This window comes from Magnolia sinica, chromosome 9 (genome assembly GCF_029962835.1).
Source record: "Magnolia sinica isolate HGM2019 chromosome 9, MsV1, whole genome shotgun sequence".
NCBI classification, from domain to species: Eukaryota; Viridiplantae; Streptophyta; class Magnoliopsida; order Magnoliales; family Magnoliaceae; genus Magnolia; species Magnolia sinica.
The window spans coordinates 88,659,969-88,673,317 of record NC_080581.1 but is presented as its reverse complement, the minus strand read 5'-3'; the positions used below and the strand labels follow the sequence as shown (position 1 = coordinate 88,673,317).

Sequence of the window (13,349 nt, the reverse complement as noted above, 5' to 3'; positions counted from 1 at the left end):
AATAAGATGTCAATTTTAGATTTCTTCTCTTCCTCTCTATGCTTGAAAGAATGGGATTTTGGTTCAAATGCATAAGATGGAAATTGTAATCAATGGTCTTCTTTTTATTTTTTTTCTTTACCATTTCTTCTGTAAAGTGCTTCTAAGTTGTTTGAACTGATGCAGGTAAGAAGTTCTGGAATGTGTTTCATCTGCAGCCTATGCGTGATCAGAAGGTACAATTCCAAAAAAAATATCATCTAATTTCACATTATTTCCATTGCTTTATGATTATACAATTCCAAAAAAATGAGAACCAGAGGTTAACAGTACACAGACTGCTGAAATTGATGTTTTACCAATAGATCACTACTATGATGCCTTAGGAGGGCCTGAATTGGATACTCTCAGGGTACATGGACTTTTGTTTTTTTTGTTTTTGCTGCTACTGTTGTTGTGCTCCATTTACTTCGTTCAGCTGACAGGATATCGTCTCTATAATTATAAATGCTGTTTCAAAGCAAGCGTGGAGTGCTACTAATTTGGAGAGATCTGACATAAATAAAGTCTTCTATTGGTACGAGAGCATAATCAAGTTCTCAAATCTGCACTTGATTGAAAAAGATCTTAATGGCATTAGTGCTAACATGGAATGCATATGCAAAGTTAGTTATTTATGTGCAAAAAAAAAAGAAAAAAAGAAAAAAAAAGGAAGAGAATGTGGTCCCGGCCCAATTAAGGAAGTTATGTCCAAAGTGTAGTTAGCATAGTGTCCCAGTGGGAATCAGAAGTTTAACTGGTAATGGTATCATCTCTCCTTGATAGGGGCAATAGTAATGGATAGATGATTGAAAGGAGAAACAAAGTCAACCATATAGGGTACGTTCCATTCATTTGGGTGCATTTTCAGTTAAACTGATACCTTATTATTATTATTATTATTTTTCATTTTCTTCATATACTGAATCTGCTAAGGCATCTAGAAGACAACTGAAAGAGACAATCTACTCATTGTTGTTTGACATGAATGTTCCTGCTGTTTGTAGAAGAAGTGCAAGCATGGCAGCTGAGACCACTTCTCATCACATTATTGCTGAAGTGTGCAACATTCGCAGGAAGACAAATAAATCTTCTTAAAAAAAGGTGAAAGAGCGTGCTTCTTTCTCCCAAAGCAATTTATAACCTCTTGACAAGAGTGCATGATCTCATCCATGCTCCGCTCGAGTACTTTCAAGCGCATCTTATCAAGGTGAATGTGGCCAACAAGGCCTGTATCCGCTTCTGAACTTTCAGGTATTTGTCGATGCCTTTAAAGCGACTTTTTTCAAACGATTCTGAACTAAATATGCTGCATTCTCCTTGCAATGCATTTTCCCATAGAAGCACTCATTCAAATATAGAATAACTCTCCGATCTATAATATCATTCTTGAAGTTAACTTTGCACTAAAGTATTTCCTTCATCGATTCCCATGAAGAGTTGTTGCTCTGAGAAGAATCATGAACTGTTTTATATGCAGGATTTAATACTGTAGTAGCAGCTAATACACCAACTGGTTCACCAGCAAGAGACCTGCCAGGACTATTTTTGTCCACTGTCCATACTCAAATTGAATTATAGAATTATTGCAGAGGTTTCTCACTGTCCCATCATAACAGATAACGACATCTCTAAGTGTGGCCATTAGATTTTTAAACAAAGTTCCTGGTTCAGTAAGTCCTCTGGAAGAACGGATCAACACTTCCCTGGATGATATGGAATGGACCAACTCTTCATAGGGGGTCAGACCTTGAAAAAAGGAGCTCTTAACTAACCCAAATGCCTTAGAAGGATAGTCAACACCATTAACAGAATACTTATTTTGGAAGTGGAAACTCATATCACCATTAACAGAATACTTATTTTGGAAGTGGAAACTCATATCACCATTAACAGAATACTTATTTTGGAAGTGGAAACTCATATCCTCAACCAAACGCCTTGAATAAAACTTCCCTTGGTCATAAAGTTGAAGCCCCAAAAAGCCAAGTTGTTGAACAACCTTACTGATAGCTGAATCATTTTTAGAATCTATCAAATTACCCAAAGCAGATAACTTTAGAATACGAGTCACGATTGGCAGTTTTATAGTTTTCAGGTAGCTTTCCACTAACAACTCTACAAGTTCATTGTAATTTGATCTCAAGTGAAGCAGCAAAGGTGATATGTCCTGAATTTTCTTCTTTATATCTTCAGTAACAGTCTTGGGAATGTCAAAATCATTCAGGCCAACATTATATCCTTCTAAAAAGAGAATGTCCTTCAGCAATGGCTGCAACATATTAAAGAACTTAACAGCCTCTTCTGTTCCCTTCTTGTCAAGAACAGAAGTAACAATCTCTGTGAATGATGACTGCGGTAAATCTCTATTGAAATCAATCCTCACCATTTCACTTTTACTGATCAAATGCCTCTCCCCAAAGTAGTAAAAAAATGCAGGTAAAGCACTCTGTACCATTTGCAAAACAGTCCACAGAGGACCTGTATGGTGAGCCTTAAGCAAAGCAGGTTCCAGTAAACTGGTGAAACACACATAGCCAATTGTTGCGCAGTCGCTTTGTTCAAGAAAAAAGTCCTAAACATGAGTTTAAGTGACAATAAAGAATCATGCACCAGTTGTAAATTCAGACTACCACTATGAGAACTACGGATTTGCTTTTCAACACTAAACAGCTCTAAAACTTCTTCCTTGCTGCTAGAGACGGGATAAAATATATGAACACAATCCCCATCAAAATCTGCACCTAGGGGAGCACAAATAAGGGGATTGATCTTAACAGTATGGTCGTCATGCACATAGACAGAAAATGCTTGTAATGAATGTTTATGAGTACTAGGTGGCCTATTAATGAAAACAATGTCTCCGTCCATAATCTGCCTATTTATGATTTGACCAACTTTCAAATCTGATTTAGTTTACTTTGATTCTCTTTTTTCCAATTCAGTTTTGAAAATTTTGAATGTTAGAGAAGTGCTACTGTGATTTGTCTGGATGTATTTAAGTGACTATTTTGTGTGTTCTCTACACCATAATGAAGGACCACAGCTGGTTACAGAAAGTTGTGAGGTGCATTGGACACAGAAGGCTGAAGGAGATCTAATAGTCCAATGCTCCTGAGCTTTCACAAAGACCATTTTTCAGTGAAGCTATCATCTAGAAATGCAATAATCATTTCAGTGAAGCTGAAATGACCAATTTGAAACTATCATAGTATTTGTATTGTGTGATCATTACTCCAAGTTCAACTAGAAAGGAATGTAATTGCAATTTGTACTCCATTATGAATAACACTAACCGTCAATACAGTTCAATCGTTGCCACCTAATTGAACTGAACAATTGCAATCCAACTCAGGTGTGTTTCAAAATGCAGCGTAAAAGATGCATTTAGATCAATGGATTATTTCTAGCCTGGTGAACCTGTGATTAGCTCTGTTTTGAGCTTGTAGATTATCTTTGCATTAAGTCGATGAAACTCAATCAGGCCTTGAAAGATTTAAATTTTATTCTGTATTGTGACTTGAATAAAAGATATGATGTCATTGAGAAAACCCAAAAGCCACAACTCAGTTTTTCATTTTTTCTTTTTGCAGTGGCTATAAGTACATGCCTTATCAACTTTTGGCTTGCCATGTCACGATGGAGGTGAGTTTCTTGGCTGTTAACTGGTAGCTCTTTGTTGGAAAGTATTCTTCTTCATCATGGTTATCAAACAATTCCTGTTACAACAAAAGTGGCTGATGTGCCAGTCCATGTTGGCATTGAGTTGTAGTTTGACCACCAAGTGTGTCAGGTTTTTGGGTATCACTCTGTGATTAGAGTTCATAGAGAACCCACGGACATGTTATGGAGTCACAAATCATATGGCTGTTTCCAGTGACTAGTAGAAATGTTGTCACATGATTTTCAGTTCAATTGGCAGGTGTATTACAGTGTAGGGAAGTGTGAAGCTAGAAAGAAGCATGATCTTCCATCTCTGGATGACCCTGCAATCTTTGAGCATATCTTCTTTAGTGAATACATGTATGATCCTTCCAAATGTTGGGTGGTGTAGATAAAAGAGAAAGATGGCGATGATGTTAAGATGCAAGGACAAGGAAACAAGTGTGCATGGCTATGGAACTTGACTAGAAAGTAGGTGGTAAGGAAGTTGTCGAAATAGGAAGAAGACGACGATTTTTTGTATATTTGTTTATTATGTTAAACTTATATGTATTTATGTGTGAATAAGTGTGATGCGGATAAGATTGTTTGTGTTTGGATGAATGTACTTTTATGTTTGGATGGATTTTCTTGTTTGGGTTTAGATGGATGTGAATGTGAATATGATGAAATATATTATATAACAGGTGTATATCAGGATGAATATGATGAAATATATTGTTAACAGGTGTATATCAGGAATTTTGTGCGGAATTTTGAGCTAGAATAATTTTTTAAAAAGAGACTTTTAGCAACGAAAATTTTTGTAGCTAAAAGTTTTATAATTTACTTTTAGCTGCGAAAATTTTCGCTGCTAAAAGTCTTGTACAGTTTTTTTAGCGACGAAAATTGTCGTTGATAAAAGTGGAACGATTTTTTATGTTTGCACAGTTTTTTCGCGACGAAAATTTTCGTCGCTAAAAATAGAACGATTTTTTTAGTAGCGAAAATTTTCGCTGATAAAAGTCTTGTATAGTTTTTTTAGCGACGAAACTTTTCGTCGCTAAAATTTTTCTAATTTATTTTTAGCGACGACAATTTTCATCGCTAAAAGTTTTGTAATTTTTTTTGGCAGCGAAAATTTTTGTAGCTAAAAGTTTTGTAATTTATTTTTGGCAACGAAAATTTTCGTTGCTAAAAGTCTTGTGCAGTGTTTTTTAGCGACGAAAATTGTCGTCGCTAAAAAGCTTGCATTTAGCGACGATTCAAAATTTTCGCTGAGAAAACGCTTCGACATCGGTCTTATAGCGACGAATTTAGTGACGAAAACTTTCGTCGCTAAAACTTTTTAGCTACGAAAATTTGATTTATAGCAACGAAAATTTTCGTCGCTAAAAGTGAAATTTCTTGTAGTGGCTGTTTACGCACAACACATCTGAAGTCGGTGCAAAAGTTTTATGCACTCCCTGCGTAAGTCAGTTTACGCAGTTAAGAAGCTGGCGCACCCAACTCCCTTCTTTCCTTGCCCATCAGCGAAACAACTTCCAGTTCTTGATTGAATTTTTCATTCCTACAAGATGAACGGTGCAGATTTTCAATCACCTTCAAGACATGAGCCCACAGCAATCCGCAATCATCGAAACGTGAGTCATGCAAACGGCGTGTACAGGAATTGCGCCGCAGATTAATTTCCATCCCTATTGATACAAATGGTAAAAAGAGGCACCGTCCAGTTGGTTTTTCATTCTGATCAAGATGGATGGAATGGATTGTCTTGAAAGATCTTGTGAGTGGCCCACAAGGACCGTCCGTAGGCTCTGTTGCAAAACAGAGTTCGCACAGCCTCTGCGCTGTTGATTGGTGGGACCCATGTGTGAAGCTATCTGTGAAATCCAGACCATCCATTAGATATCCCATGAAAAATCGGTCTGACATGATCGGTTTTGGATCAGCTTCGTCGAGACTCACGTCATTTTTCTTAGCGCCATCCAATCTTGCGTCTACACCTTCATGTTCCTTCATCATCTTAGAAAAGCAGAAAACGGATCAAGGTACGGTTGGTTTGACCTCCTGATTTCACTAAACGGTGCGGATCATCAACAGGCGTGATGATGGTGGCTCACCAGAAATCGACTGTAACTCTCTGTTGCGAAAATTCGGATCGGGTCAGCGACCGCTGACCGTTTCCGTTAGTCTGGTGCACCTCCTATGCACGTATGTTGTGCACACTTTCATCATGTAAAGTGGGTTCCACATCGATTTTTGAGAAATCTGCTTTCCAGCTCATTTAATGGGTTAAGGCCAAAATTGAAGCATATACAGATTTCAGGTGGGCCCCAGTTTGACGATTTGTGAGCTGATCTGTCTGTTGGGGCATGTTCACAACGGTCCAGCAGCTGAAATTTGATGTGTATGGTTAATTTATGGTCCTTAGGCCATGTATGAATTTTTTTTAGTCGAAAAGATGGTGGGAACCCTGTGATCTTGAATTTTGGATGAATTTTAGGCTTTTTTATCATGAAATACTGTATTTTCTCGAATCCCGGGTGTGTAAATTCTTCGATCTTGGTCCCCTGGAGTCCGTCCCTTACCTTGGTGATTTATGAGTGTCAAATCTATGCTTTTAATACCAATGGAGAGACAAAGGTAGGTTGGAAATAGAGAGAATGGATTTTCAGGATAAACCAGCTGAAGATGTGGGGTCGTATTACTTTTGTGCATATTCTGAGGGAAGAGAACTCACCAGCAGATCTAATGGCCATGCAAGAAAGTGGTTCGCAGTCTGACTCTTGGTTCGACAACCAATCAGTACTTCCTCACCAGGTAAGAGGTTCTGTCTTTCTTGATAAGGTTGATATAGGTGCGATTAAGATGATGTGAGGTCCTTTGGTTAATTGTGCAGTTTTCCTTTCTTCTTTTCTATTATAGGCCCTTTTTTTTTTTTTTTGAAAAGGGGTGCCCGAATGTACAGGTGCTGTTACAGATGAAATGAAAAGCAGTTCAGTTTTGAAAAAAAATACAATTTTTCAGTCTAGGCTCCTAAATACACCCTGCATCACAAACACGATTACAAAAAGGGCGTTAAACGTTACCATGCTCGTAAAATTAGGTAATAAATAGGATCTAATATGCAATGTTTGACCCTCAACATCAAACTCAATGTAGACGGATCAGCCAGAGGGAACTCGGGACACTCCGTCAGGAGTGGTGTCAGAAGAGACAGCAGTGGGAACTTTCTCTTCAGCTTCTACCGAGGATATGGCGTTGGCACTAACACCAAGGTAGAAATCAAGGCGATCCTTGATGGCCTAATGTTATATGCTTTATTGGGATTCCATAGAGTCCAAGTTGCTAGTTATTCTAGAGTTGTGGTGCAAGCTCTATCCATAGCAAGAGTGCCTGGTCAATCTGACATTGGAAAGCGAGAATCAGGTCAAGCTCACAAGATGTACATGCTGAAGTATCTCATACTCTTAGAGAGACTAATTCGGTGGCAGACGGCTTGGCTAGACTGGGAAGTGAATGCTAGCAAGACCACAACTTCCGTTCATGGGAAGCCCTCCCTCCCACCATCAGAGGACTCCTCTTTCTTGACAAAGTAGGCCTGGGTAACCTAAGGACTCGCTAACATACTGCGTGGTGTTTATTTGTATAGTCACACGGTGGGAGAGCCTTTTCTTTTTGCTATCAGCCCACCCCAAATCCATGAGTTGTAAGCCCTCCACCGCATCTCCTTCATTCAATACAATTTGTCCTTGAAAAACAAAAAACAAAAAAAAACAAAAAAAAAAAAAAATCAGCTGGTTTTCTCATTTCTCTCTCCAATACAATGCTGGTTACACAACACAACTTTTAATGTGCAGAACTTTTCTTGGTCCCACTGTAACTTTTGTGTTAGATCTACACCGTTCATCAATTTTTCCAGATAATTTTAGAGCTTGAATTTAAAAATGAGGTACATCCAAAGCTTAAATGGATCACACCACAGAAAAAATATTAGGGATTGAACAAACTACCATTGAAACTTTTCCATCAGACTTGATCAATAGATCACAAGTGGATGAAGTTAAAATATAAATATCAGTTTGATCAGAGACTTCTGTGGCTTGGAGAAGTGTTCGATGGTAGCATCAATTCCAATTGTTTTCAATGGTGTGGTCTATTTTAGCTTTGTATCTTCGTTAGTTTCGGACCGTATTCTAAAATTATCTTTAAAAAATAAATGGACAATGTGGATTTAAGAAATACATCATCATAGGGCCCACCTAAATTTAACAGTAAAGAAATTCGGTTACTTGTGTGCGGCAGAGGAGCCGATTATGTGAGAAACCCGCCTCACCAAAGACGGTGCAGGCGTGCAGCCATTGCTGTGGGGCTCACCTTATATCCACCCAGTCCATCCGTATTATTCAAAAACAAAGTAGTTCCAATTACCAGGTAGACCATATATACCATAGGAACAGGTGGTGATTGACTATTAATTAGCTATGCAAGTTTTGGATCAAGCTTATATTTGTTTCTTCCCTTTATTTAGGATTATGTGAAGTTGTAGCAGATTAGATGGCAAATAAAAACTATGGAAACATTAAGGTTATATCTAAAAAGTTTTTAATAGTAGATTGTTCAATCACCACTGTTTCCTAAAGTATGGTCCACCTGATAATTGGATCTTCTTAATTTTTTGGATCATGACCTAAAATAATCTGGAAAAACAGATGAACGGGGTGGATACATAATACACACATCAAGGTGGGCACCATGGTAAGGGCCACACCGTTTTGGGGTTAGGCCGAGGCCTCACCTAATTGGCCCGTGGCGTAGAAAACCAAAGTGATGACATGTGGAACTTCATTGGACCTGTTAGGACGTATGTATAAGATCCACACCGTCATCTATTTTTCCATACCATTTTATGAAATGCGATGGAAACCGAGGTAAATCCAAGGCTCAAGTGGGCCACTCTACGGAAATAGTGGAAATCAGACGCCTGTTGTTGAAAATTTCTTGAAGCCACGTAAGGCTATTGATTAAGCTCATATTTATGTTTTCCCTTTCATCAAGTATGTGTGACTTTATGAAGAGATTAGATGACAAATAAACCTAACAGTAGACTCTGGAAAGGTTTCAACAGTAGTGGTTCAATCCACACTATTTTCTTTGGTATGAACTTTAATGTGACTTAGTTTTGGGCTCATGCTTTAGATTAATATTTAAAAATTGATAGTAAGTGTGAATGTAAATCATAAATCGAGAAGTTCCACACGTTGAAAGTCAATGTTTCGTAGCACGCAATCTACTTTGGAGAGAAATCCCTAGCTAGCAAGAGTCATTGGCAATGACGTGGACCAACGCTACATAAGCTACGGCCTACGGGGCTGAAATTTCCTGCCTTCAACACAGACGATCCGCGCTCTTTTCGCCAACGGAGAGTGTGGTTGTGGCATCTATCGATGCCAGTTCAAGCCACAGAACGACAATCTAGTAGCACTGAGATTACCCATGAAGATGAAACAAAAGATTACATATACTACCATCTAACATTTCACAAAATCGATAGCAAGAAATCAATAAAGTAACCACTCAATTAAAACCATGATAACAAACATCTTCCACCAACGAACAAATGTGCTGCAGGGCCGATCTGTTTGGGCAGACGGTTCTGTAACGGAGCAAGAATTCGACTTCTGTGGGCCCTCTGTCACGCAAGCAACGAGCCAATCTCTATCAGCCACATCAAAACCCGGCAGGGTAGATAATAGAGGGTATATGTCGGATCTTATACCAGGCCTCTCCCTCATTCTCTCTCACCCTTTCTTCCAGTTCTTTTGCCATCATCCTCAGCTTCAATTCTTTGAGGGTGGTTACGTGTTGCAATCCATCAGGAAGCATCTTCAATTCATAGCAAGAATTAATCTCTAAGCATCTAAGATTCGGCATCGCTCCTTCCTCCACTCTCCACTCCACTAATTCACCTTCCTCAATACTCAATCTTTGGAGCTGCAGAAACCCTCCGGCGGAACAAACCATTTCCTTTCCCATATAAGATTCTTCTTTCCTTGTCCAGTGACGTTGGCGTAATGCGAGAATCCGTAGGTTCGGCAGCTTCTCCAGCGTTCCCATTGGATCTTGCTGTATTTTGGACCCAATCAAGTGTAGCTCGGTGAGGTTAAGTGGGAATTCATGCAGGTCGAGAAATTTCTCTAAGCGTCCCGACAATTTCATCTTATATAGATGCTGATGATTTGAGAAGGATTCAAAAGCTGGAATCGAACATCCATATCTTGTAATTAGTGATAATGATCTGAGGCGAACCAATTTACAAATGGAATGGGATGATGCCATTTTCAGATCATGCATTTCCAAATCTCTCAAATTGGTCAGTTTCTCTAACCCAGCTTCTATCCAGCTGTCTGCCTTTACTACCTTTAGAGTCTGGAGATTGCTTAAGCGATGGAGTGGCGTGTGTTTGCTGATTGAACATCCCCATGGTAGCAGTAGGTGTCGTATCTTTTCCATCTTACAAATATCATCCAGCTGCATGTTGAACTCCGGACAGTGTAGATAAAATGTTTGTAGATTGGACAAGCGGGTTATAGTGGATGGTAGCATTTGAAGTACAATGAGACGTAGGTACCTCAAGTGGATTATAGACCCAATTTCATCTGGGAGACTGGAGAGTTCTACATTTTGGAGATCCATCACCCTAAGCAATTTGAAACCGACTACTAGGATATTCAACAGCGGTTTCTCCAGCATTTCTCTGATTCCACCGAAGTACAACGAAGAGCAAAGGAGTTAAGAGAGATGGACTTGCTGAAGCAATCACAAGTAATTGCAAGTCGGCATGCCTTAATGGGTTATGTAGGCGCTATGTTCCCATGCACATCCAGAAATCTCTCCTCCTTGCCTCCTGATATTGAGAGGTCACGTAGAAGATAATGAATACGGCAATTTTCAACTGTTCCATTGCTCTTCCTTCTTGCCACCTGAATCATGCTTCTACATACGAGCTCATCAAGGTAGTCTTCTGCAACATACTCTAGTTCTTCTTCTCCTCTTTGCTGCACGAACCCTTCTGCTATCCACAACTTAATCAAGTCATCCGCTTTAATTTCAGAGTCTTCAGGAAAAGTTCCAAAATAAAGAAAGCAGGGCTTCAAGTAATAGGGCAAGTGACGGTGGCTCAGGGCCAATATGCCCGAAATGGCATCTTCACTTTCATGTAGATGTCATTCGAGACTTGTAAGCACTTTGTACCACTCATTCACTGATTTATCTTTCCTTGATAGCACGCCCCCTATTACGGCAATAGCTAGAGGTAAACCTCGACATTTCGCAACAATCTTTCCCCCCAACTCCAGGTTTTGAAGGCAAGAAAATGCATCTTATGGGGCGTGCTCTGTGCATCTGCATACTTGGCTATTTCTTCATTGCGAGTAGTGAGCACCACCCTGCTGCCCTTTTGCCTATCTGGAAATGCAGAGACGAAACCGTTCCAAGCGTCTCTAGTCCATATATCATCAATTACCACCAGATATTTCTTCCCTTCCAAGTGATCATAGAGCTGCTTACACAGGTCTTCCACAGCCGCCGTCTCCCTTTCATTTCTTCCCAGAGATTTTAGAATGCTCAGGAAAATCTCTCATGGTCAATGTTCTTGAGACACAGACACCCAGGCATGAAAATGGAAATTCTTCTTTATATCTACGTTGTTGTAAACTTTCTTAGTGAGAGTAGTCTTACTATTCGTCCCATACGTGTGATCGAAATGACAGCACGCTGCGCATCTCCTTCAATCAGCCACCCCACCAGTGTCTTTGTCTCATCTTCGACACCAATCACATCGGCTTCCTCGGCGATGGGAGCCCTCTTCTCCCTCCATGTGTAGGTTTGATCTGAAGATGATGAAGCTTCTCCGGATGCTGATATATTGTCGATGCCGAGCTCTGGTCTGTTGGACAAGATCTCATTGAGCCTTCTTTCTATGTCACTGATCTTTTTTCCAACCTGGTGGATGGCTGGGATGTCTGTGATGCAACGAGAAACACTTCTTAGGATTCTCATGAATCCAGCACTTGTCTCTCCTCGCTGTTGTGCAATGTTAAAGATGTAGGAGTCGATGATGTCCTCAGCATCATAGGCTACTTCTCTTACTTGGCCCACCCAACGCTTAACCACACTATTGTTTCTGTGCTTCCCATGGATGTCCTTGAGTAAGTCACGTATTTTATTTTTCTTCAAGAGATGTGACCCGGTCATGTACTCGTTCAAGGAATTACGCTTCCTTTGTTAGAAAATCGAGCAATTTTTGTATGACGAACTGAACAGCAATCTCAGCCATTCTCTCTCTCTCTCTCTCTCTCTCTCTCTCTCTCTCTCTCCTTCAGAAGTCTCTATGTTTAAAGCAAGCCTTTCATCAACTTCTTTGAAAGGAAGAAGTAAGATATATTCTAAAAAAACCAAAAGCAAAGGCTCTCAATTATTTTGCTGGCACTCGATTATTTCATCCATGTGGTGTTGAATTTAAAACATTGAATATTTTATTTTTATTTTTATTTTATTTTTAACCCACACACACCACAATGGAGGTGGATCCAAAAACTCAAGTGGTCTGCACAAGAGGAAACAACGGCGATTCAGTGATCACCATTTAAAACATTCCTATAGCCACAAAGTTTCATATCAGGCTAAGTTTTTAGTGTTTTCACTTCATCCAGTGGAAATTAATGACCTTATAAACGGATTGGATGGCATACAAAAATCAAGATATCTATCTTAGGAAGGTTTCAACCTGATTTTTGGTCTCATGTCTCAAAATGACCAAGAAAAGCAGATGGATGGTCCAGCATCACGGTGGGCCCCACCTAACATCCTCTTGCGACATGACCATTGATTGTGTAAAGATTCAAATGATGGCCCATCTGTTAATGGATCTGGCCTTGATCTTGTGGCCAGATAATCTTTGATGGTGGGCCTACTGTTTTCATGTTGCTGACGTTCTGCGCAAGTGGCATGATCATGGTAAAGAGATTGCGGTCCACAAGTCGCATTATAGATAGACATTCGTTGACTGACCTAGATTTGAAAAAACCATCTACTTGCTAGTAGATTGTTGATTTGTTTAAAAAAGGCGACTAACCACATGAATTTGAGTAATTCATTTTGGAGTGCAGCCAAAGTATTGATTTTGATTTAGCATTGCATGCATGCCTAGATGGGTCTCACTTGGATGCATGATCCAAATCGTCAAACTTGTTCGTGTAACGGTAGATGGATGATTATCTAAAATGACAAGGTTTTTTAATTTAATTTACACAGGCACTGGAGGGAAAAGTAGCTTGCCTTCTCTTGCTAATAAATAATGAGTGCTGATCGTCAGGGATGAAGGCAGAGGCAATTCCAGTGTCGTCGCTTCTCATTCGACCACGTACGCTATTTCCGGGACTCAGCCAACAAGGTGAGCCGGATTTCTATCTCTCAAATAGATTGCTAACTACACAACTTTCAACTTTGAACGTGTGTAACCTTTTTCCGGTCCCACCATGATTTTTGTGTTAGATCTACAGTCTTTCAATTTTTCCCGATAATTCTACAATTTTAGAGCACGATACTAAAAATTAGATACGTCCAAAGCTCAGGTAGATCACGCCTCACAGTAGTGGGGATTGAATAAACTACATTAAAACTTT

General features: G+C 39.5%; 2 protein-coding genes and 1 pseudogene across 2 annotated transcripts; all 3 read right to left on the bottom strand.

Moving 5' to 3' along the window:
- Window positions 1-107: 107 nt before the first annotated feature.
- On the bottom strand, window positions 108-3,153 carry LOC131255342 (DNA-directed RNA polymerase V subunit 1-like; annotated as a pseudogene).
- A 6,240-nt stretch (window positions 3,154-9,393) lies between these two features.
- LOC131255341 (probable disease resistance RPP8-like protein 4) lies at window positions 9,394-10,416 on the bottom strand. The gene has a single exon (XM_058256042.1). It carries the CDS (start codon window positions 10,414-10,416, stop codon window positions 9,394-9,396), a length of 1,023 nt encoding a protein of 340 aa, XP_058112025.1.
- A 101-nt stretch (window positions 10,417-10,517) lies between these two features.
- On the bottom strand, window positions 10,518-11,919 carry LOC131255340 (disease resistance protein RPP13-like). The gene is made up of 3 exons (XM_058256041.1): window positions 11,404-11,919; window positions 11,017-11,299; window positions 10,518-10,780 (listed from the first exon to the last, which is right to left on the bottom strand). Exons 1-3 carry the CDS (start codon window positions 11,917-11,919, stop codon window positions 10,518-10,520), a joined length of 1,062 nt encoding a protein of 353 aa, XP_058112024.1.
- Window positions 11,920-13,349: the final 1,430 nt, after the last annotated feature.